Source organism: Ovis canadensis, chromosome 3 (assembly GCF_042477335.2).
Source record: "Ovis canadensis isolate MfBH-ARS-UI-01 breed Bighorn chromosome 3, ARS-UI_OviCan_v2, whole genome shotgun sequence".
Lineage (NCBI taxonomy): Eukaryota > Metazoa > Chordata > Mammalia > Artiodactyla > Bovidae > Ovis > Ovis canadensis.
In genome coordinates, this window is record NC_091247.1 from 214,380,346 (window position 1) to 214,404,433 (window position 24,088).

At 44.2% G+C, this 24,088-nt stretch overlaps 1 protein-coding gene across 1 annotated transcript in view; it reads right to left on the minus strand.

Annotated features, from left to right (window-relative positions):
• Nucleotides 1–11,839: 11,839 nt before the first annotated feature.
• LOC138437856 (antigen WC1.1-like) overlaps nucleotides 11,840–24,088 on the minus strand; it is a 54,295-nt gene continuing 42,046 nt past the window's right edge. Inside the window, exons 11-20 of the mRNA XM_069585827.1 lie at nucleotides 23,458–23,550; nucleotides 23,067–23,381; nucleotides 21,636–21,950; nucleotides 18,598–18,639; nucleotides 18,196–18,510; nucleotides 17,914–17,946; nucleotides 17,232–17,369; nucleotides 16,760–16,849; nucleotides 15,761–15,898; nucleotides 11,840–12,366 (exon numbers count right to left, since the gene is read on the minus strand). Coding sequence (XP_069441928.1) covers nucleotides 12,221–12,366; nucleotides 15,761–15,898; nucleotides 16,760–16,849; nucleotides 17,232–17,369; nucleotides 17,914–17,946; nucleotides 18,196–18,510; nucleotides 18,598–18,639; nucleotides 21,636–21,950; nucleotides 23,067–23,381; nucleotides 23,458–23,550 — 1,625 coding nt within the window. The 3' untranslated portion in view covers nucleotides 11,840–12,220. The remainder of the gene's footprint in view (nucleotides 12,367–15,760; nucleotides 15,899–16,759; nucleotides 16,850–17,231; nucleotides 17,370–17,913; nucleotides 17,947–18,195; nucleotides 18,511–18,597; nucleotides 18,640–21,635; nucleotides 21,951–23,066; nucleotides 23,382–23,457; nucleotides 23,551–24,088) is intronic.

A 24,088-nucleotide genomic window follows, 5' to 3' on the forward strand; every position in this document is an offset into this window, starting at 1 on the left:
CTTTAACCACAGTGTCCACTACCTGCTGTGAACCCAGGACAGAGGGCAGCTCTTACCTTGACCACCCATTATCGTGCCAAGGAGGAGGACACAGAATCCCTGGAGGGAAAGCTGTCTGCTCAGAGCCATCCTGACCCGACGTCCTCAAGGTCACAGTCCCAGCTGCAGGATCAGCCTGTGAGGGGGCATCAGGGTGCCGACCGGGGTCTATATAGACCACCCCTTATACCCTCCCTCCTGCGAGCCAATAGCGACACCTTTCACCATTTCAGGCACTATCGGAGGCTGCATCTGCCCCTTTCTGAACACCAATGAGCTTCTGAATCTTCCACATCTCCTTATATGAGCAACACAGTACTTTGACCTCCTGCTTCCAAGGTCCTGAGAGCCCGGTCCCATGACTGGGACTGGGATAAAAAGGTGCATCAGACACCTTGCGTGCCTTTCTCTCTCCTAATCACCCTGGTCGACATTTACAGACTGTGAGATCTCACAGGGTCTGGGTGTGGGATCTGTTGGCCTGTGGAGAATATCTTTTGTACAGTCAAGTAATGATATTCCTCGGCACTGAGCTCAGGGTGGAAGCAGAGACCTCATGAAGTCTTGAAATACAACAATATTTATCAGGTCAGCAGAAAATGAGGGCCTGGAATACAGGAATTCACAGGTGACTGTGGAGGCATGAAGTGAGACCTATCAAGTTGGGAGGATGAGATTGCAGGGTTTTCCCCCTTCTTAGAATGATCTGGAGACTGGGTCCTGGAGCACATGCCTGCGTGCTCAGTCATGTCTGACTCTTTGCAACCCCTGCACTGTAGCTCGCCAGCCTCCTCTGTCCAGCGGATTTCTTAGGCAAGAGTACTGGAGTGGGATTCCTTCTAAAGGGATCTTTCTGACTCAAAGATCAAAACCGTGTCAGCTGTGTCTCCTGCATTGGCAGGCGGGTTCCCTATAGGGACGTTCAGACATGTTAAATCCCTTTCCCTTTATTGCATTTCATTTTATGTGAAGTATCTCTTTCAGTTAGTCACCAAAAAAATGTTTATGGAGAGAAAGAGATTGCTATTAAAGGAAACAAAGAGAGGAGGAATCATCATTCAACTCTAGTCTTCCAAAATTGTAGCAGGGATCTCTAGAAGAAAGCGTGGAGCTTCCCTGATGGCTCAGCAGTAAAGAATCCGCCCGCAAAGCAAGAGATGTGGATTTGATCCCTGGGTCAGAAAGATCCCCTGGATAAGGAAATGGCAACCCACTCCAGTGTTCTTGTCTAGAGAATTCTGTGGACAGAAGGGCCTGGTGATCCTTTCGTGTCCAATGCAGTCCATTGCATTGAAGAGTCAGACACAGCTAAGGAACTAAACAACAAGAAAATTAAAGTTTAGAAAGACTAAAGTTTTCTAAACTTCACATTTATCCCCCTCATAAGCTGAGAGTATGGTTTGATAAGATTCAGAATACATTTGTATTATAAACCATAACTAAAGATGATACAAAATGTAATTTAAGGGAACAGCTCCAGACAGAAGGGGAAATAGAAAGTCTTCTTCTACATGACAGCTGCATGTGATGGGGAAAGAAGGGGCAAGTGAAGCAGAGAATAGAAGGGGTTCATGCTTCCTGGAAACATCAGTGACCCCACCTCCTCTGTTCTGCATTTAAGAAGAAAAGTGGCAGCAAGAATGGAATCCCATGTGGGTTGAGGGGACAGATACAAGCAGAAGGGACTGATGTCCAGTGCAGCCATTGATGCTTTGTTCTGTTTCCACTGATCAGAGAAGCTCTCAGATGCCTTCCAGAAAGTAATCCTGATGAGTATTCAACTGATAAGGACCATAAGGGATGCAAAAGAGAGATCCCCCATCAAAATTCAAGGTCACTAATGTGTTGCCCCCATTTCTCATGCCCCCTCAGGCTCAAGATTCCCATGATGCAGCCCTGTGGTCCAAACAAGCCCAGCCTGAGACCCCCCCATCCTGACTCTGTCTTTTCAGCACAGATGTGGAAGGAAGCATCTGTGACACACAGGCCCCAGAGTCCCCACTGGAGCTCAGAGACAGCTTCATGAGCCACACACACATGCCCACCTTAATGTCTCAGCCTGGCCAACACCCAGGGCAGCTGCTTGCCATTTAACAGCCCTGTCACATCCCCCACCAGAAGGACCCTCATCCTAGTCCACAGACACAGCTTCTCTGTCCTGTAATACCCATCCTTCCTTCTTGAGACTCGGGAGAAAAGACAATTGAACACAAGCTTTCCTCCCTCTAAATATGCTAATATTTACCCATTATTTATACAAGATTCACTTCCTTGTCATCTGGTCCTCTCACCCTCAAACTCCGTGACTGAATCTGAGCCCCATCTCCTTCTATATCTGGACCTTTAACTCGTTAATGATAAAACCTGGTTATAAATATCAAAACCAAAATTTAAAGTCAGGGGCTGGAGAAGGACCAAGATCTGCTCAGTCACTTGGAATCGATGCTCTACTCCCTCTGGGCCCAAAGTCATCACTCCTTACCCAGTTATGGACTCCACACCATCACCAGAAACCACCAGACAGACACCTAGAACACGGGACATGCTTTCTGGGGTCCAGTCATCCCTCCCAAGGGATGACACATGGATGCATTTAGTGAACCAGGTACACACGGTCTCACTCACCTTGGGATTGAGATCTCACAGGTAAGACACTGTTGAGGTTCCAGACTCTGTTATAGGGAAGGATGGCCTGGAAAGGAGGGGCTAACTCAGGGCTGGCAGGCTGTCCCCAGGCAGCATCCTCTACCCCAGAGATGGGGTGGCAGGGTCAACATGGACCAACTCACCCTTGGAAGAATTTACTTCTTCTCTGACACATAAGAAAATCTCAGTGTCCAATCTCATCAAAGATTTGAGAAGGAAAGTTTTAGAGAGAACACTAACCCAGCTGTGTCCACAGTGAACTTGAGAGAGTGGAAGGCAGGGGTCAGGAGAACAGACTCGGGAGCCAGACTGCCTGGTCTTGACTCACAGTTGAGCTGCATGCCATGTGTGGACCTTGAACAGGGTTCTTACACTCTCTGATAAGTAAAAGGACGGTTGTGATCATGCCTAGATGACTGAGTTTTGGTGAGGATTAAGTGAGTTTACATTAGCATGTGATATTACAACACTAGTTAACAGTAATACATGTGTTGGTGCTGATTTGCTCAGTCATGGCTAACTCTTTGTGACCCCATGGACTGTAGCTCACCAGGTTCCTCTGTCCATGGAATTTTCCAGACAATAACAGTAGTACATAGTGGTGGTATTATGTACTACTGTTAACTTGCCTTCCTGATGACTCACATGGTAAAGAATCTTCCTGCAGTGCAGAAGATCTGAGTTCGATCCCTGGGTCAGGAAGATCCTCTGGAGAAGGAAATGGCAACCCACTTCAGTATTCTTGCCTGGGAAATCCCATGGACAGAGGAGCCTGGAAGGGCTACAGTCCATGAAGTCGCAAAGAGTTAGTCATTAGTGAGTGACTAACACACACACATACACACACAGTAGTAGTAAAGAAGCAGAGTTAGGGCATCTCCCACTATCTTGTCACAGGAATCCCAGGACTCTAGAACAGGAATTCAGTTCTGTTACCTGGAGCCTTGACTGTGGCTCTTGGAACTCTCCCAGGACCTATAGGCTGTGATGGTGATTGGTGCCAATCAGAGTTATGAATCTTCTACCCATCACCCCTTCTCTCTGTGCCCCATGCAACTGCTCAAGAACCACAATCTTACCATTGGTGAGCTTTCGTGAATTAAATTGTTTACTTAATCATTTTACTTTATAAACTTGAATGTACTTGGCAAAACATTTTGCATCTAATTCAACATGAATCCACCACGGGTGTACATAAGTTGTAAAGTAAAAAAAATAAAAATAAAATAAATTAATTAATTAAAAAGAAAACATTTTGCATCTAATTCACCTTCATATCCCCAATGCCTGGCTAATTAAAATTCCTAAATGATGTCTTTTGTGTACCTGAATGAATGAATGTCAGCCTGATATTTTACAGAAATCATTTCAATCAAAAAGAAATCTTTTGAGAAATAATTTAACTTGCTGTGAAGATGTAACAGCATAGTGCAAGCTGCATCATTGGTTTGAATGATATTTCAATACTGTTAAATGGTATGAGCTATATATGGTTCACTCCAACACCTTTATGCAATGAATGCAGTAAATTGCAATAACTAGAAACAACCTAGCCCCAGTACAAGAGCAGTGCTGAGAGAGCCAGCTCTAAACATGTATAAACGCTGCAAATTTCTCTCTCTATCTGAAGATAAAGAAGACAAACCACCGAACACTGACAGGTGAGGACCATGAAGCCTCCTGTTCTGTCTTAATCAGATATGGCCAAGTGGTCAGGATGTTTATGAATTTATCATTTGGCACATTTTCAATTCAAACCACACACAACTGTAACAGGAAGAAATTTTGTTATAAAAAATGTGAACAGCTTCCGTTTGAATTAGAAGTACAGAAGTAAAAAGCAGAAAAAATCTTGTTCTTTTACTGAGGCTAACTATTTGTCCTTATGGATTGTAAAGCAATACAACATGTAGCATTATTATTCCCAAATCACCATGAGAATATGGTGGTTTCAGAGGTTCAGTAATCTCTTTGCTAGGAAAGTTAATAATTAAACCTGCTTGCTTGAGGAAAATTTCCTCAGGACCAATCAGAGTGACTAAAATACTAAATATTTTTTAATTAAAAAAGAGGCATACAACTCTAACGGAAAATTATTAACGGAGTTGTTATACCAAAGCATTGGAGACCTGCCTCACCATCTGTGTTCCTTGCATGGATGGGACTAAGGTTCGTAAAGACTCCTTTACCAAAGACCACTTCATCACCAGGGCATGAAGGAAAGCAAGGTTATAAGCTGGTGATGTCCAGCCCATCACCTCTGTTCAGCCCTTTACAGTCTATAACCAGAAACATCAAAGAGTGTGGCACTGAACTGGCCTCATTCATTCCTCCATAGTGCAACATCAGATACCCAGAGACAAGAGCAGATCAAAGCTAATAAATCAAAGACAAGCAGTGGAGAGCATGCAGACAAAGGGTCCTTCCCTGCTGCTATTGGAAAGGAAGAAGCCCTTCCACCCCAGACACCATCTGTGGGAGGAGAGACAAGAAGGTGCCTCCGTAAATAGAGAAAAATCAGTCTGAGCAGGGAGCTTGAACTAGAAATGACAAAACAGTTATTACAATGAACCCGAGCTAAGTTGAGGGACAAATTTTAAATAGGAGAGTCTGTGTTAACCTTATGGAACTTTCAGTCCACGCAAACATCCCTTGCTAGTGCACAAGATGAAATCAGTGATAAAAAGAGTATATTACATTTATGTATATTTGAATTCTAGAGGGCACATTTTTAAGCCCACTACAGAAAGAAAACTCATAAATCTTCTCATTTTTAAATGCACTCTAATTTCCCCAGCTCAAAATTACCACTGTGCCTATTTAATCTATAAAATCTTGCTCACTGTCTTTAAAGTGGGGGCTTCTTGAGAGCAAGTATTGTGTCTTACTCTTCAATATCTCATTAAAGTCAAGTAAAGACACATAGATCTTAACAGGATTATTGCTACCAGATTCATGTTGATGTATGGCAAAACCAATACAATATTGTAAAGTAATTAACCTCCAATTAAAATAAATAAATTTATATTTTAAAAAATAGAAAAAGAAAGAGCTTAACAAATAGTGGATAAATAAAGAAATGAATGCATGAACAAATGCTGAAAACCACCCTGAGTTAATGATACTGAGCGGGAAAGGGATAGGGGAGAAACGAATCTGACTAATCCCACTCGGCACAGACTGAAGTGGAGTAAGGAGTCAGAGACACACCAGCCAAAGGAACCAGATAGAAAACGCCTTCTTCAAATCTCACTCTGGGGAGGGTCCAATCACATTTAATTTCTGCACAAAGCTGTAGCTCAGAAACTTCACCAAGGCAAGAAAAAAACTGACAGCATTGCTACCAAGGATGTGGCATTGACAATAACACTCATCAAATAGCTGTTTTTCTAGCTCCCAGTGACTCATTCTGGCCAATGAAACGTGGGTGGTGCCACATGTGTCTCTTCTGAGTGGAGACCTGAAAACCCCGTGTGACTCCCTAGTGTCTCTCTTTTCTGCCCCAGAAGTTGTGTGTTCCCAGTGGTGCACATGCCAGCTGATGCTTCCTCGCTGACAATGGTGCGTGTGTAGGTTGGTGATGTGTGTGTGTATGCATTTGTGTGTTGCCTCTGCGATTTGGGGGTCAGTTGTTCCAGTAGCAGAACGGAGTCTATTCTGACAGATCCAAAGGGGAAGGAAGACTTGAAAAAAAGACAGAGGCTGTCACATGAATCAGGTACTTTCCTGGATCTCCTCTTCCTCTGTGTCTTCATCCCAAGTTACTCCCTCAGGTGGTCAGCTTGCATCTTCTCTTGGCCTGGTTGGTTCTCAGTCACCATTTCTGGTTGACCAACAACTAGATCTAAGTCCTGTTTAAAAGCGCCTGCCCCTGGTGCATCTGCTGTTCCCTTTTCATCACTCTGTGCTGACAGTCAGGCTCACTTTCCCAAATGTGTCTCTTAGCATCTCGACCTTCATCCTTAAATAGCTCTCCTTTGCTCGAGTTAGTCAGCTCATCATATTTTTGCTTTCCACCAATCCTGTACTAACAAAAAGGCAGCATGTACTTTCTAAACCTCTTCAGTTTCTTCTTGATTTCCTGAACAAATCTAATTCCTGGATGTAGTGCTCTATGTAGTTAATTAATTTCTTCACCTTTGGGTAAGAAATAATTTTGCTGAATTTTCTTCCCCTCAACTGAAGAAAATGGCACAGTCAAAGCCTATCTCTTTGTGACCATGTTACCGAAAAGTATGTGTGTGGGGTCTGGCTGCTCACTGCTTAAAAGCCAGAAAACAGGTCAGGTTGGTGGAAAAGAAAGTTTGCTTTATTTCATATGCTGGGAACTGGCAGGAGCAGTGGTAGACATCTGTTCAAAGGCCAGCGTTCACCCCCGATGACAAGCAGGTGGTGAGAGGTTTATAGACAAAGTGGGAGGGGGTTACATGCAGAAATAGTACAGTCATCTTCACATTGGTCGTGAGTGGTCTGACGAGTGTCACCTTGGTTACTTTCAGTTCAGTTCAGTCGCTCAGTCATATCTGACTCTTTGCTGCCCCATGGACTACAGCACGCCAGGCTTCCCTGTCCATCACCAACTCCTGGAACTTGTTCAAACTCATGTCCATTGAGTCAGTGATGCCATCCAAAACACCCACTGGTTGTTTCAGGTAGAGTTCATCTTTAGTGCTGGGGTGTACTTGTTCCCATGTCTTTGCGGTCAGTTCTCAGAACTGTGGGTGCTCAAGTCCTGGGTACAGTGTGGTCATCATGCAGTCACTGCTCCACCTGGTGTTCTGTATCTATAAGAAGCTCCCAGGACTTGGCTCAGAATATCATCCATAACCCTTGAGAAAGAACTAAAGGTCCTTACTGTGCTTAATGACCACATTATTATTATTTAGACTCCTCTGAATGTTTTGTTTCCACGTTTCTCGCTTCTCCAATTAAACATATTCTTTCACTAAAGTTTTCCACAGGCAAAAGGCAGGCAGAAGACACGGTGAGGGGCAAGGATCATAGAGTCCTCTCTGTTTCAACCACAGCCCTAGGGCCCCCTTGGGACTTGGAAGGGGCTGGAGCAAGGAGAGGCTCTGAAGAACACCCTTCATTAACTTCATGATTAACCCACCTCTGCTCAGAGCTGATGTAATTACCAACTGCAGAGCTATTGAGCTCTTCTGGGTGGTGATTCTTAAACCACTGAGACATAAGGTTAGTGCCTCTGGGGTGGCACTCAGAGTTCAAAGCCTGAGTGATTGCTCAGACTCAAAGTCTATGAACTGAGGCTCTATCGCATGTGTAGCTTTGGTGCAGCTGAGTCCTGCCCGCAGACCAGCCTAAGAACACTGGAAATACAGCAAAATGTCTTCCTCCTTTAACATCAAAGACTCTGTGAACAGATCTCTTTTCCTTGTCATCGAATGCTTCCCAATCTGCGCATGCTAACCAAGGTGCCTGCAGTCTGCAGGCATTGTCTGAGGCCTTGCCAGGGCCCAGGATTGGAGAGAGGCCTGTGCCTGTGTTTAAGCTCTGTATTTCCCCTCTCTTTAACTTAATAGATGCTCAGCTAATATTTATTGAATGGCTGAGTGGCACTGTACTAAATGTTGAAGAGAAATTGTCTTAAATATAAAGAAATGTTTCTGAGAACATCATTTAGCTAATATTTTTGTTTTGAAGGCATATGTTTCTTGCAATTAGCAAGGCAAGATTTGATTTTCAAAAACAAGCAGCTTATCACCAACAAATATGTCACAACGAACACTGCAAATCTCTATCTCTGAGGATACGCAAGAGAAACCACAAAGTATCTACATGTGGCTTCTTAATAAGTCTTAGTCAAACCCAACTGAGGAGACAGGATATTCATATGGCTTATCATTGGCAGTTTTTTCATTAAAATCACACAGTAATATCAGAGGAAGAAAATTTGCGATTAAAAAAGTACAGCTGCACCATCGATATGACATAAGGAAGGAGATGAGGGGCCAAAAGATTTCTTTGCCTTAAAATAACAGACAGCTTAATTAGTCTTTCACTTTTTGAAGGAGAGTCCTCTTGGGCTGATCTTGAAAGATGATGTGGAGACCAGGACAACTCAACTGTCTGCACAACAGTTAGAACTGTGAACTGATAATTTTGGATAATGTTGCTCTTTGAGTCCCTTCTTGTTACTTTTTGTGAATCTACTGTAGGTTTTTACATTTTTGTTGCCACATGGCTCACATAAAACATCTTAGAGGGACAACAGTATATACTACACTGATAACAAGTTAATTCCAATGACATGCAAAAGCTCTACCTTTTTATCCCCTTCTACGCATTTTGTTTTTGATGTCAGTTTACCTCTCTCTATATTGTGTATCCATTAACAAAATATTTTTCTCTATAGCTATTTTAATACTTTCTTTAGACTAAAGCTAACCGGTTAGCGCACTACCATATTTCAGCGTTAGAGTGTGCGCAATTGGGTTCAGCACTTACGTTTACAAGTCTGTTGCATATTTCTACTTCTTTCATATAAAAATCAGCATCATTCATTTAGTTTGAAGAATTGCCCTCAGCAATCTTGTAAGACAAGCCTAATGTTGATGAATTCCATCAAATGTTATTTTCCTCAACAGGATATTCATGATTTGACTTTATATCGGGAAAGTTTATATCGTCTTCATTTATGAAAAACAACCTTTCTGAGAAAATTATTCTTGGTTGGTAGGTTTTTTTTTGTTTGTTTTCATAAGATTGAATATATCATCCTTTCTCTCCTGGACTGTCAGGTTTCTACTCAGAAGTCCACTGATATTTTTAAGGGAATTTCTCTTTTGTGAGCATTTACTTTTCTCTTGCTGCTGATAGAATTCTCTTTTTCTTGATTATAAGTAATGTGTCTTGGGGATGATCATTTTGAATGACCTCTGAGGAGTGACCTATTAGCTACATGAACTTGGATGTCTAAATCTCATCAGATTTGGGACTTTTCTGGTATTATTTCTTGAAGTACAATCTCTGTCCCTTTCTCCCTCTCTTCTCCTTCAGGGACTCCAATAATGTGCAGGTTGTTTTTGTGAATGTTGCCCCACAGTTCACACAGGTTCTTCCACACTTGGTCATTCCTCTTTTCCTTTGTCCCCTGGCTGGGTAATCTCAATGGTCCTGCCTTCTGAGTTACAGGGTCTTCTGCTGTTGATGCTCTAGGCAGCATTTTTCATTTTGTTGCATGTCATTCATTGTAGCCTTAAGCAGCTGATCCAACCAGTCCATCCTAAAGGAAGTCAGTCCTGAATATTCATTGGAAGGACTGATGCTGAAGCTGAAACTCCAATATTTTGACAACCTGATGCGAAAAACTGACTCATTAGGAAAGACCCTGATGCTGGGAAAAATTGAGGGCAGGAGGAGAAGGCGATGACAGGGAATGAAACAGTTGGATGATGGCATCACTGACTCAATGGACATGAGTTTGGACAAGCTCTAGGTGCTGGTGATGGACAGGGAAGCCTGGCGTGCTGCAGTCCATGGGGTCGCAGAGTCGGACACGACTGACCCACTGAACTGAACTGAATCTTAAGCATCTGAATTACTGTTTGGTTCATTTTTCTGTTCTGTTCCTTCTGTTATTCTCTTTGCCTTACTGCAAAGCTTGAGGGATCTCACTTCCCTGACTGGCATTGAATCCAGACCACAGCAGCAAGTGCATCGACTCCTAACCACAAAACCATCAGCAAACTCCCTGTTTACTTCCTTTTTCATGATTTGTATCTCTGTTAAAAAGAAATCTGAATTTATTCTGTGAAGTAACACCCTAGCTCAACAATTACTGAGCTCTAGCTCAACAATTACTGAGCCTGAGCTCTAGGACCCGCAAATCACAAGTAGGAGGCTGTGCTGCAACCCCTGAAACCTGGGTGCCTAGAAACTGTTCACAATAAGAGAAGCCCTCGCATAGAGAAACCTGCTGCCCACAAAGAAGAGTAGTGCCTGCTTGCTGCATTTAGAGAAAGCCCATGTGCAGCAACAAAGACTCAGTGCAACCAAACATTAAAAACAATAATAATGATGATGATAGTTTTTTAATCTTATTTTCTTCACATATTGTCTTCCTGAATTTAATAGTTTATCTGTGTTTTCTTGGAGTTCACTGAGCTCCTTGCATGTCTGCCTTATTTCATCATATATCATCTATTTCATCACTTCCCAAGTGAATAGCCATGTGAGCTGCCCTGGAAGAAGCCCTGGGCATCTTCCCATCCCCAAGCACAGCCTAGAACTATGAAGAGTGCAAGCATGAGTGGAGGGTGGAGCTCTAGAAACCATCCAGAGTCATCAACCAAGAAACTGGATGGGTCCAGCTCACAACCAGGCCAGCACTCTCAGGTTTTATATTAGTTCAGCAGCTTCTCCACATGTCCACAATGGAATTGGCCGGGGGGTGGGGGGTGCAGGGGGTTTGCGGGGGTAGTGCTGTGTAAACGTAATCTTTACTTTGCCACTTCTTCATGACAGCTCTCTCTACCCTGAGGAGTCACAGCAGGATCACAATTACATTTTCAGTAGTAACCAGATTAAAGGAACCTTGAAACAATCTTGAAACATCTGAAGAACAGATGTTTTCGAAGAAGCCCCTTGGTCTGAAATTCTTCCTCTAAGAGATCAGTCATGTCAGATGCCTCCATCCATATCTCTGAAACATAAATAGCCAAATGTTCCTGATCTTTCTATCTACATACATTCTTCCGGATCCCCTCTGCCTAGGCCTCCACTTTCTTGCCCTCTTGTCCCACCTGAATACAGGGTGTGGGTGAGCACCAAGTTGCCTTCCATCAACTTGAAGATGTATATGAACTGATATAATTCACTTAGAAGGAGAGATCCTTGGAGAGACAAGAAATAGCAGCATCCTGAAGAAACAGTAGGAAGAGATGGAGAAGAAGGAATGGATTTATAAGGATTGGATAATCAAATAGACATGGGAGGTAGAAAAGAGGTATCTGTAAAGGAATAAATGAGAGATGAAAAAAGAAGAGGCAGTTATGTACAGTTAGAGTTTTAATTGGCTGTGAATATTGAGGCAGGATAAGGAAATCTGTATCCATTCTTTCCCACCAGCCAACCTTTCACTTTGAAGCTCACACCCAGTCTGGTGTTCAGGAACAAGTTACAAACTCAGAGATGTTTAGAATTGTTATTTTTTCCCCCCATGAGTTCATCTTTTATGAAAGGGTGTGTGAATGTAGACCAAGTTTACATCCTTTTCTAAATAAGAGTGACCTGGAGCACTTGTGAGCATGCCCTCATTAGCCTCTAAGACAGGTGAGAAAGCAGGTCAGCTCACTCATCTTGCATTTCCTTTCAGGAAGATGGCATTTGAGGGCCAATCCTCTAAAAGCATTTGACATGGAGCTTGCTAAATTAACAGCACAGCAAAAAGTTAATTTATTCAGAATATTTCATTTTGAGCAATTTTCATATGACACAATTACAGGTCAGCACTACTCTATTGAAATACAGGCAATTAGAATATCTGAGGCTTTATCTCATATTTGACACAGCATCACGAGAAAGTCTCTGGGGTTGTTCCCAGGGCACTGAGTTCAACATCATCGTACCCAGCGTCCCCTTTCTTCCCCTGGAGCAGCCAGAGGCTCTCTTCTCCTTCCCCAGGATCAGCAGCCTCTCTGGAGAAGTTCAGAGAAGAGCCTGAAATAGGAAAGAGAAGTTTGATTAGAACTGAGACACGAGGATGGGACAGAACCCTCTGGCGGAAGGGAGTCAAGCAAGTGCTTATGACAAAGCATCCCTTGGACCCAGGTGTGGGGAGGGAGGCTCAGGCTATTTCACATGAGTTCCAGTGAGGATGGATCCCAGCTGTCCTCTCAGATCCAGTTCATGTGGTCTCCCGGGCCTCAGTGCATGTGGAAATCCTGCATCACAGGAGACCTGTGCTCACGAGCTCTGGGAGACCTGCTTTCAGGCAACACAATACCAACGAGATACCCAGCAATGGTAAGAATCATAAAAAGGAATCCAAAATGTTCTTCTTTCACAGGTGATAGATGCAAATTCACAATAAGAGGGAGACTGGAAGCAGGAAAAATCTGAATTCCTCACTCACAACCCAGGTCTGCTCTTGGCTGACTTGACTCCTGTTCCCAAATGTCCACAAATGGTATCAAAGGCGCAGCCACAGATATCTTCTCCACAGGAACTACACAGGTCCTCAGATGGAGAAATACTCTTTTCTAGAGAATGAGTATCTTCTTGCAGCTACTGAAATATCAGTTTATTGGGATACACACAGTCAAAGGCTTTGGCATAGTCAATAAAGCAGAAATAGATGTTTCTCTGGAACTCTCTTGCTTTTTCCATGACCAGCAGATGTTGGCAATTTGATCTCTAGTTCCTCTGCCTTTTCTAAAACCAGCTTGAACATCTGGAAGTTCATGGTTCACGTATTGCTGAAGCCTGGCTTGGAGAATTTTGAACATTACTTTACTAGCATGTGAGATGAGTGCAATTGTGTGGTAGTTTGAGCATACTTTGGCACTGCCTTTCTTTGGGATTGGAATGAAAACTGACCTTTTCAGGTACTGTGTCCACTGCTAAGTTTTCCAAATGTGCTGGCATATTGAGTGCAGCACTTTCACAGCATCATCTTTTAGGATTTGAAAGAACTCAACTGGTATTCATCACCTCCACTAGCTTTATCGTAGTGATACTTCCTAACGCCCACTTGACTTCTCATTCCAGGATATCTGGCTCTAGGTTAGTGATCACACCTTTGTGATTATCTGGGTAATGAAGATTTTTTTGTATAGGTCTTCTGGGTATTCTTGCCACCTCTTCTTAATATCTTCTGCTTTTGTTAGGTCCATAACATTTCTGTCCTTTATTGTACCATTCTTTGCATGAAATATCCCTGGTATCTGTAATTTTCTTGATGAGATCTCTAGTTTTCACTATTCCATTGTTTTCCTCTGTTTCTTTGCATTGATCAGTGAGGAAGGCTTTCTTATCTCTCCTTGCTATTCTTTGGAAGTCTGTATTCAAATGGATATGCCTTTCCTTTTCTCCTTTGGTTTCACTTCTCATCTTTTCTCAGCTGTTTGTAAGGTCTCCTCATGTCTGAGGAGGCCTCTGAGGAGACCATTTTGCCATTTTGTATTTCTTTTTCTTGGGAATGGTCTTGATCCCTGCCTCCTGTACAATGTCACGAACCTCTGTCCATAATTCATCAGGCACTCTGACTATCAGACTTAATCCCCTGAATCTATTTGTCACTTCTACTGTATAACCACAATTTGATTTAGGTCCTACCTGAATGGTCTAGTAGGTTTATCTATTTTCTTCAGTTTAAGTCTGAATTTGGCAATAAGGAGTTCATGATCTGAGCCACAGTCAGCTCCTGGTCTTGTTTTGCTGACTGTATAGAGCGTCTCCATCTTTGGCTGCAAAGAATATAATCAATCTGATTTCGGTACTGACCATCTGATGATGTCCACATGTAGAGTCCTCTCTTGTGTTCTTGGAAGAGGGCGTTTGTTATGATCAGTGCGTTCTCTTGGCAAAACTCTATTAGCCTTTGCCTTGTCTCATTTTGTACTCCATGGCCAAATTTGGCTGTTACTCCAGGTATCTCTTGACTTCCTACTTTTGCATTCCAGTCCCTTATAATGAAAAGGACATCTTTTTTAGGTGATAGTTCTAAAAGGTCATGTAGGTCTTCATAGAATGGCAACTTCAGCTTCTTCAGCATTACTGATTTGGCGTAGATCTGGATTACTATGATACTGAAAGGTTTGTCTTCAAGTATGCGACAGTGCAAAGATATTATTAAAACACTTGTTCCACCTTTGAATTTGGTTCAGTTCAGTTCAGTCAGTCATGCCTGACTCTCTGTGACACCATGGACTGCAGCACACAAGGCTTCCCTGTCTATCAACAACTCCCAGAGCTTGCTCAAACTCATATCCATCGAGTCGGTGATGCCATCCAACCATCTCATCCTATGTCATCTCCTTCTCTTCCTGCCTTCACTCTTTCCCAGAATGAGGGTCTGTTCTAAGAGTCAGTTCTTCACATCAGTTGGCCAAGGTATTGGAACTTCTACTTCAGCTCACTCCTACCAATGAATATTAAAGATTGATTTCCTTTAATTGACTGGGTTTGTCTCCTTGCCATCCAAGGGTTTCTGAAGAATCTCTCCAACACTAAAGTTCAAAAGTATCAACTCTTTAGCACATAGCTTTCTTTTCAGTTCAGTTCAGTCACTCAGTCGTGTCCGACTCTTTGCAACCCCATGAATTGCAGCACTCCAGGCCTCCCTGTCCATCGCCAACTCCCGGAGTTCACTCAGACTCATATCCATCGAGTGCATGATGCCATCCAGCCATCTCATCCTCTGTCGTCCCCTTCTCCTCCTGCCTCCAATCCCTCCTAGCATTAGACTCTTTTCCAATGAGTCAGCTCTTTGCATGAGGTGGCCAAAGTACTGGAGTTTCAGTTTTAGCATCATTCCTTCGAAATAAATCCTAGGGCTGATCTCCTTCAGAATGGACTGGTTGGATCTCCTTGCAGTCCAAGGGACTCTCAAGAGTCTTCTCCAACACCACAGTTCAAAAGCATCAATTCTTCAGTGCTAAGCTTTCTTCACAGTCCAACTCTCACATCTACACATGACCACTGGAAAAACATGCTCAATTAATTGATAAGTTTCTCTTTTGGCCATGACACAATGCTTACGGGATCTTAGTTCCTTGACCAGGGTTGAACCTAGGCCCTAGCAGTGAAAGTGCAGAATCCTGACCTCTGGACCACCAGGAAATTCCCTAAGCTATAAATCTTCATGCAAGTATATCACATATAAAGTGATAAGTTTATGTCACATTATGGAGACATAAATGCCAAAAGCAGAGTGATTCCTCACTCCTTGCAAGGAGTCTGACAGCATTAAATATGGCATATGGTCAAGATGATGCTACCAAATGTATGAGATTACCTATATTTTGAATCTCTAGGGAGGCTGGGCATTGAGGAGCACAAATTCACTCTTTCCAGATAGAAAGATTGCAGGAGATCAACTGACCCCACTCACCGGTCTGAGAGGACCTCACCCCATTGTCCTTCTCTGGGGGCACTTCCTCCTCGCTCCCCTGAGAGGCAGGAGGAGTTCCAGGCACTGGTACTTCTTTAGCATCATCATAATTTTCAGCAGGGACATCAGTCCTCTGATCTGGGGGTTCCAAGAGCAGACAAGGGAGTGTATGAACTGCAGTTAGTGGGTTGTTCTGGGGAATACCTAAGGTACCTTCTGACCCAGAGTTTCTGAGTTTCTAAATAGAGGCACCAGTCGCTCCGTGTTTCAAAGACTTTTTTCTCTAAGACCATGTTTCATTTTTATGTGTCCTTAAGCCAAAACATGATTTTACATATCTTAATATTTTCTGGTGGAAACTACATATCTCAAAGTAACTCTTCCACCCTTGAGCATTGCTAAAGGACTTTGACAAATTGTGCTTTACAGGTGTTATATTTAAAAAACATTGTGTGCCTGTGGTGATTCTGGACACAGTGACCAGCCCCGACATGAGACATCACAGAACAGCCAGAGAAAGAGGAGGAGCCCCATCATGACACAAGGGATGCCACTGGTCCATCAGAGGAAAACCACTCCCCTTACATCTCCTCTGAGGGAAACTCTCCTCCCCAAAGCCCAGCTGAGCCAGGTCCACCTCTCTTTCCTGGAGCGGATCTGGAGTCACTGTTGTCCTCACCATCTCTGGTGTAATATGGCAGTTTAGTCAGTGAGAAATCTGACGGGAAGCCTCATGTGGAGACTAACATCACACAACACACAGAATGACCCACCCCACACCCCCGGGACCTGTGTTAAGGCTGAGAAGGGACAGGCCTGGCTTCTGCAGTGCAGACAGGGGCTGGGAGATCACAGGGCTCTGAGAGGCCATCCTGCCTCTCTGGAGGAGCCGTGTCTGTGAGCCTGGGGCACACATGGGGTCTGCAGGTGCTGAGAAGATGTGCACAGCCAGGGGGTGGTGACAACCAGAGATCCCAGCAGGGCAGATGAGACACTCACCTGGGCTGCCCAGACCTTCCTTCTGTGTCAGAAGGTAATCGAGCTCCTCATACACAGCTTCAGCAAGAGCATCTTCATAGCTAGATAAGGCTGAGAGATCACCCAGCAGGTCAAAGGAGCTTCCCCAGATACCCCAATCCAGCCAGCCCACCTTCATTCCCTGGTGCTCACATGGGGGCTGCCAGGACCTCAGCATCATCTACCCATGTACCACGTCAGCACTTTCTCCCCTCATGTGACCCTGATTACAGCTCAGCACCAACTCTGTCTGGTGTCACAGACGAGGCCATGACTCATGAGAGTTCCTTCCCCAGTCCTAAAAACCTCTGTCTACTCAGCCCTTAGAGCTCAGCAAGGAGCATATGGAGTCTGCAACTAAGAACAGTACCTGGCCCAGGTTCCCCTCCTCACACCTGCCCCATCTCCTGCCTTCACACACTCTCCCTGGTCCCCAGGTACCCCTGCAGCCCACCTCTGCGCTCTGCTCTCCATCTGAGCAGCTGAGTCACCAGGATGATGAGGACTAGGAAGAGAAGGGACCCCAGGATGAGGCAGAGGACCCCAGGCAGGGAGAAGATGCCAGGGAGAGAATTTGAGGTTGTTCTGGTCCCTAGGAGAAAGGAAAAACAGCTGGAGATAGTCTTGGGCACAGAGAAATCTCCTGTGTCAGCATTTTCAGGAGCTCCGGACAATGGCGTCTCAGCTTCAGACAGTGTCAGGGCTCCCCCAGGTCTCGTCCTGAGACAAGTCAACTCCACTCTGGCCAGTGGGGCCCCAAGGCAGAGCTGGGGATTGTCAGGGAGCAGCCCTGCCGAGACAGCCTCTGAGGACCCAGCTCATCCCCTCTCCTTGGGCTTCAGGAGACAGAGCATCAAACATCCAGGGACCTGCACCTCACTGATGACAAGCAAGACACAGGGGCAGGTGGGAGTTCCTCAGATTCTACAACATGGGAACCAGACGTCCTCGGCCCTGGGCATGAGAACATTTGACCCAGGACATCAAGGCAGGGGATTGCCCCAGTGTAATGCCCTGGCTGCTCCCCAACAGCCACAGCTCCTCAGACTCTTTCCTCTTCTGAGCTGTCAGAGAGCCCACAGAACAGGTCCCCAGTATTTGAGTATTCTCCCTTGCCCATGGATGGATCACAGTACCTGCTGTTGTCGTGGGCAATGTTGTCCTTACACCTAAAGAGAAAAACAGTAGTGTGGGGAGGAAGAATTGGCAAGAACGCAGGCAAACCTTTTCCTTCCTGAACCTGAAATCACCCCTCAGTCTCCACAACATCAGTGTCTAGTCCTCCCAGCTCCCTCATCCTAGATCAGAGCCCCAGCACCCATGATGTCTGAACAAAATTCCCCCCGATGCCCGGCCCAGCCCATTGCCCCCCACGCTGCCCCAGCTCACCCAGGGTGGACCCCGAGCCCCTCGCTCACCAGAGCACCTCACACCAGCGTCCTCCTCGTGCTTGCAGTCGCTCTGCCCCCAGGGCTCCGCAGCACAGTCCCACAGGGAGGACTCCCGGCCCCCGCACCGCACCTCATCCAGCCAGATGCTCCCATTTCCAGGGCCGAATGTCGCGGCCCGCACGGCTTCCAGGGCCTGGCCACAGCCCAGCTGCTGACACACCACCTCGGCCTCTGCCAGGCTCCAGGAGTCATCGCACACGGTGCCCCAGGAGCCGCTGTGCCAGACCTCCACCCGCCCTGAGCACTCGCTGTCTCCTCCCCTGAGCCGGAGCTTCTCTCTGTCTGAAAAGGCAGCAGCCCCTCCTGTGACTGCCCTGGTGGGAGGAAGGAGACCCTGGGAGACACAGGGGAGGGGGCAGGCTGACGTACCTGTGCAGGGGGCAGCAGTTGGACAGCTCTTGGGTCTTCTTCCTGCAAACAGCAGGGAAACAGTGGATCAGGACAACAGCTGAGAGTGTTCCTGTCCCCACATAAGATTGTCTAAGGTCCATGGCTCAGTGCAAATGACATGTGAAAACACAGGCTCATTATCCCCTGGGCTGAAACATTCACTGCATCTGACACCAGCTGAAATTGCTTTAAATATGTACTTGTTTATCAGTTTTACACCCCACAGCAAATATAAACACAGACATCTTCAAATTTACACACTCTCCTCTGAGAGAAAGGTCCATTAGAAGAAGGACCTTGTGTATCTTATATGCGCCTTGTTTCTGCTGTTAGGACAGTGCCTGCACATTGTATGCACTCATCCAACAAATATCTATGGAAAACCTTTTCTAAATACCTAGATAGGGGCTTGATAAATATTTATTAAATGAATGAATAGACAAATAAAATTCAGTGAAATAAAATATCTTTTTTTTAATTCATACTAATCAGTGAAATAGTAATCCAAATATAAATTAAAGGTAACAGTCTATGATAATAGTTCACATTAAAAAATAACCAGTCCAGAAGCACAGAGTCAATTTATATTCAAAATCCCACGTACATAATTTTAATAGAAAATTATTGGATAGATTATAAACTACTCTTACCTATTATTCGGTGTGACAGTGGGCAAGTGAAGACTACTGTTGTAAAAGGAAAGTCTCTTTTCTAAATTTATTTTTAATTGGAAGATAATTGCTCCACAATGTAGTGTTGGTTATGTGTGTGTGTGTGTGTTAGTCACTCAGCCATGTCCAGCTCTTTGTGACTCTATGGACTGCAGCCCACCAGGCTCCTCTGTCCATAGGATTGTCCAGACAAACATACTGGAGTGGATTGCTATTCACTTCTCCACTGGATCTTCCCTACCCAGGGATCAAGCCCAGGTCTCCCGCACTGCAGGCAGTTTCTTTGCTGTCTGAGCCACCAGAAAAGTCCACAGTGTTGGTTAGGAATCTCTTAAAACGGAAATATACAGGAAAGACTTAGTAGAATTCTGAGAAGATATATGGACACATATATGTACACACTGAGTAAGCCAGAAATTTTTGCAATAGTTAAAAAACACCTAGTGAGAAAAATATGTGTTGAGAAGATGCAGAAATAATAAACAAAAGACTGAAAATATATATAAAAGAATGGAAGCTGACAGAAATAAATATAAATTAAAAAAACAGAAGGGTAAATAGTACCTGTCATAAAGTATCAATATTTCTATATTCTTTCCATATCATCCTATCATCAAAACTCCTACCCACTCTATGCAGAGAACCTCTGAGAAAATGATGGCAGGACCTCTGTGAGCAGGTTGCTCATTTTCATGGTCAAAGACTTTACCACCTCTCAATTCACAGGGTTTAATTTTAAGAAAAACATCATCAATAAAAGGTCTCATAGTTTAATGCCTCTTTGGCCTTCAAATGAAAAAGACAAAGAGATGAGCAAAGAGAGACAAGGAAGGGAGTGAGCCTCTGCTTTTGAAGTATCTGATCCCACATTCTCTTAGCTATGGGTTTCAGGCAACATCCAGCATACCATTCAAGGTGTACCTGAATGGGGTGTGTTTGTGTGTGTATGTGGAGGGGGAGGGAAAGAGGAAGAGAAACAGAGAGAGAAATGTTGAAGGAATAAGGTGCTATGATTTGACTATTTGTTGCCTTGCCAACATTTATTTCTTTCATTCAAAATTTATTGCTGAAATCTCAAATCCCAATGTAACAGTATCTAGTGGTGGAGCCTTCTCAAACTCTTCCAAAAACAGAAGAAAAGAGCATTTCCAAATTCATTTTCTGAAGCCAACATTAGTCTGATACCAAAGCCAGATAAGGACACCATGAGAAAAGAAAATTACGGGCTAATACTCTGATAAATACAGGTGCAAAAATTGTCAACAAATATTAGAAAACTGAATGTGACAATACACTAAAAGAATCACACACCAAGATCAAGTGATATTTGCTCCAAGGATACAAGGATATTTCAACATTCACAAATTAATCAATGTGATACACCAAAGGTAAAAATCACATCCTCAAAGGATGCAGAAAAAGTGTTTGACAAATTCAACATGCACTTACAGTAAAAACTCTTTTACAAAGTAGGTATAGAAGGATTGCATCTCAACATAATAAGGCCATATGAAAAGTACACAGCTAACATCATACTTGACTATAAGAAACCAAAAGCTTTTCCTCTGAAATCAGACACACACAAAAAACGTCTACCCTCACCACTTTTATTCAACTTAGTTTTGGTAGTCCTATCCAGATCCATCAGTATTTTATAGCAATATATATGAGTCAAACAATATAAGTCTTCACTGATGAATGGATAAAGAAAATGTAATATAGACTTATATCCACCCATTTAAAAAAAAGGAAAATCTCGCCAGTTTCAACAACATGGATGGACCTCAAGGGCATTATGTTAAGTGAGACAAATCAGGCAGAGAAAGAAAAATACCATATAATCTCATTTATATGTGTAATATTAAAACAAAAAGCAAGTTCAGAGATGCTGAGTAGTTGGTGGCTGCCAGAAGTGGGGGATTTGCTGCAGGCATAGGTAATCAAAAGGTATAAATTTGAATTATAAAATTAATAGGTGAAGAGATATAACATACAGCATGGTGACTATAGTGAATACTGTACTGTCTATTTGAAAGATGGCAAGAAAATATATCTTAAAAATTATCATCATGTAAGAAAAATATTTAACTAGACTTACTGTAGTGATCATTTAGCAGTACACACAAACATATAAGCATTATATTGTACACAGCAAAAAATATAATGTATCAGTTATATCAATTAAAAATTTAATAAAGCAAGTTTGGAACATGTAGATTAAATTAGCTCCATCCAAACTTCATTTTATGAACTCAACTTAAACCCATCACTTAGACTTTAAAATATCAAATCTCACTAATAGCATCCCACAGAGTTGGGAAAGACACAGAAACAGACATAAGTCACCTGCGCAGGAGATGTAGGCTTCCTCCTTTGGAGAGCATGAACTGAATTTCCACAGGCCAGAAGGACACTGCCAGAGAGAGGTATCAGTTTTCTGACACTGAATTAAATCTACCCACCGGGGTCTAGAACCTTCCCTGAGACCAACAGAGGTGTTGACACTTCCACTGTCCCCACAGCCAAGCTGACTGCAGATGATGGACACGGTGACATCATCCATGGGGCTGCGGCAGACACTGCCCCAGGTCCCGTTGTAGAAAACTTCCAGCCACCCAGCGCACTCCTGGTCCTCGCTCACCATCCTGAGGGCCAGGAACTCTGAGATTGAAAAGGAGGAGACAGGACAGAGTGAGCACCCCACTCAGTGCTCTGGGTTTTCCTCTCTCCCCAAAATTGTGAACATTCGTCTGTGACCAGGCTGAGGAAGCAAGTCCATTAGATGACCAGAGTGAAACTTGTCTCCTCTTCACCTGACTTTGTCCATTTCTGTCTGTCTTTCTAAATATTTCTACCATCATGATGTAGTTGATATGAACTGAGAGGAAGACCAACCTGGACACCTGCAGGGAGAGGCAGCTGACTCCTGCCTCCTGACAAAACATCTAAGAGAGTGTATGAAAGGGATGTGATGTGGACAGTGTGGAGGCAGATAGAATAATGGACCCACAGGTGTCTACATGGAAGCTGTGTCTGTGTTTCCTTATCTGGCAAAAGGGACTTTACACATGTGATTAAGGTATGGTCCCTGGGATGATAAGAGTCACCTGAAATATGGCGGATTAACCACCTGAGCACAGTCTAATCACATTCTTAGACTCACTATCCTTTAAAGTGGAATCTTTTTCCTCATTCTAGTGAGAGGGAGATGTGAATATGGATAATGGTCAGAGAGGGGGAGCGTTGCTGGTCTGGTGATGAACAGAAGGGGGTTATGCGTGAAGGAAGGCAGGCAGCTTCTAGAAGCTTGAAAAGACAGGAAACAGATTCTTTCCTAGAGGCTCAGAAGTGACGTGGCCCTGCTGAAACCTTGATCCCAGTGAGATCCCTGCTGGACATCTAAGCTAGAGAAGTGTAAGGAAATAAATATGTTGTTTTAAACCACTAACAATGTAGCAACTTGTTATAGAACAAACAAAAACTAGCACAGTGGCTTTAAGACTTCTCTACTCTATGTACCAGAAGGGTGAGCCCTGATTTCAAGAAAAACTGTGAGAAAAGGCTCTGCCAGGAAACACTGCTGAGAAGAAAGGACCAGAATCTCAGCTACTGCAGGAGGCAGTGAAAGCACCTCGTCTTCACGTCTGCTGGGAAGACAGGCTCCACGGGAGGAAGCCTCCTTGTCTGGTCCTTTCAGCATCTCTCCCTCAGGGCTCAGACCCCCGTCCTCCAGGGCCCCACCCCTCCCCCAGCCTGTGGACAGTGTGGAGTGCTGACCTGAGCAGATGACCCCCGCGTCCTCCTTGTGTCTGCAGTCGTGCCGCCCCCAGCCCCGGGAAGGGCACCTCCACACGTGGGACTCATTTCCTGTGCAGTTCAGGTCGTCCAGCCAGATGGGCCCTGATCCCGCCCCGAAGTGAGCAGACCCCGTGGCGTTGAGGGCTTCTCCACAGCCCAGCTGCCTGCACACCACGCGGGCATCGTCCAGGTCCCAGCCGTCATCACAGATGGTGCCCCAGGAGCCCTGGTCAAGGATCTCCACTCTCCCGGCGCAGGGACCGCCCCCGTCCACCAGGCGGAGCTGCCTGCTGTCTGAGGAGAGAGAAATGGGACAATGGAGCGGTGACCTGGGGAATGAGAAGGGTCTTCTGTCCCGTGGGACTCTCACCTGAGCAGTAGGGGGCGCTCTCCTCTGAGGCCGCAGATCCTGCTGGTTCAGACACAAAGTGGTCACACTGGGGCAGCACCTGGGTCTGGTTTCCTGAAGAAAAAGCGATGATTAGAGGGTTGGGAGGGTTAAAGAACAGGAAAGTCAGTGAAATTAAAAAAATTTTAGGAGCAGAGGGAAGTTTGGGGGGAAATGGATACATGTATATGTATAGCCGTGTCCCTGGCTGTTCACCTGAAATGATAACAACATTGTTAATCGGCTATACCCCAGTACAAAGCAGAAAGTTCAAAAGAAAAAAAAAAATAGTGACCTAGTGATGGAGCTGAGATGAAAGCTGGAACACACTGGTAAAGTTACCAGAATCTTAGTGTTCCCTTTCTCCAGGAAGAGCCCTTGTCCTGACATGGCACGATTCCTGTTTTAAGCCAAGCTTTGCCCTAAGAATGAGTTAAACAAGATGTTCTATCCTTAATCTACCCCTAAATAGAAGAAGCAAAACAAAGGATTTTCTGAAGGAGTTGTACACTTATTTATCTACAATGTTTGTGGTTTTAAAAATACTTATATAAAAGAGATCTCATGGAACACCAGAGCAAAAAGAAACATTAAAAAATTTCCCAGGGTATTT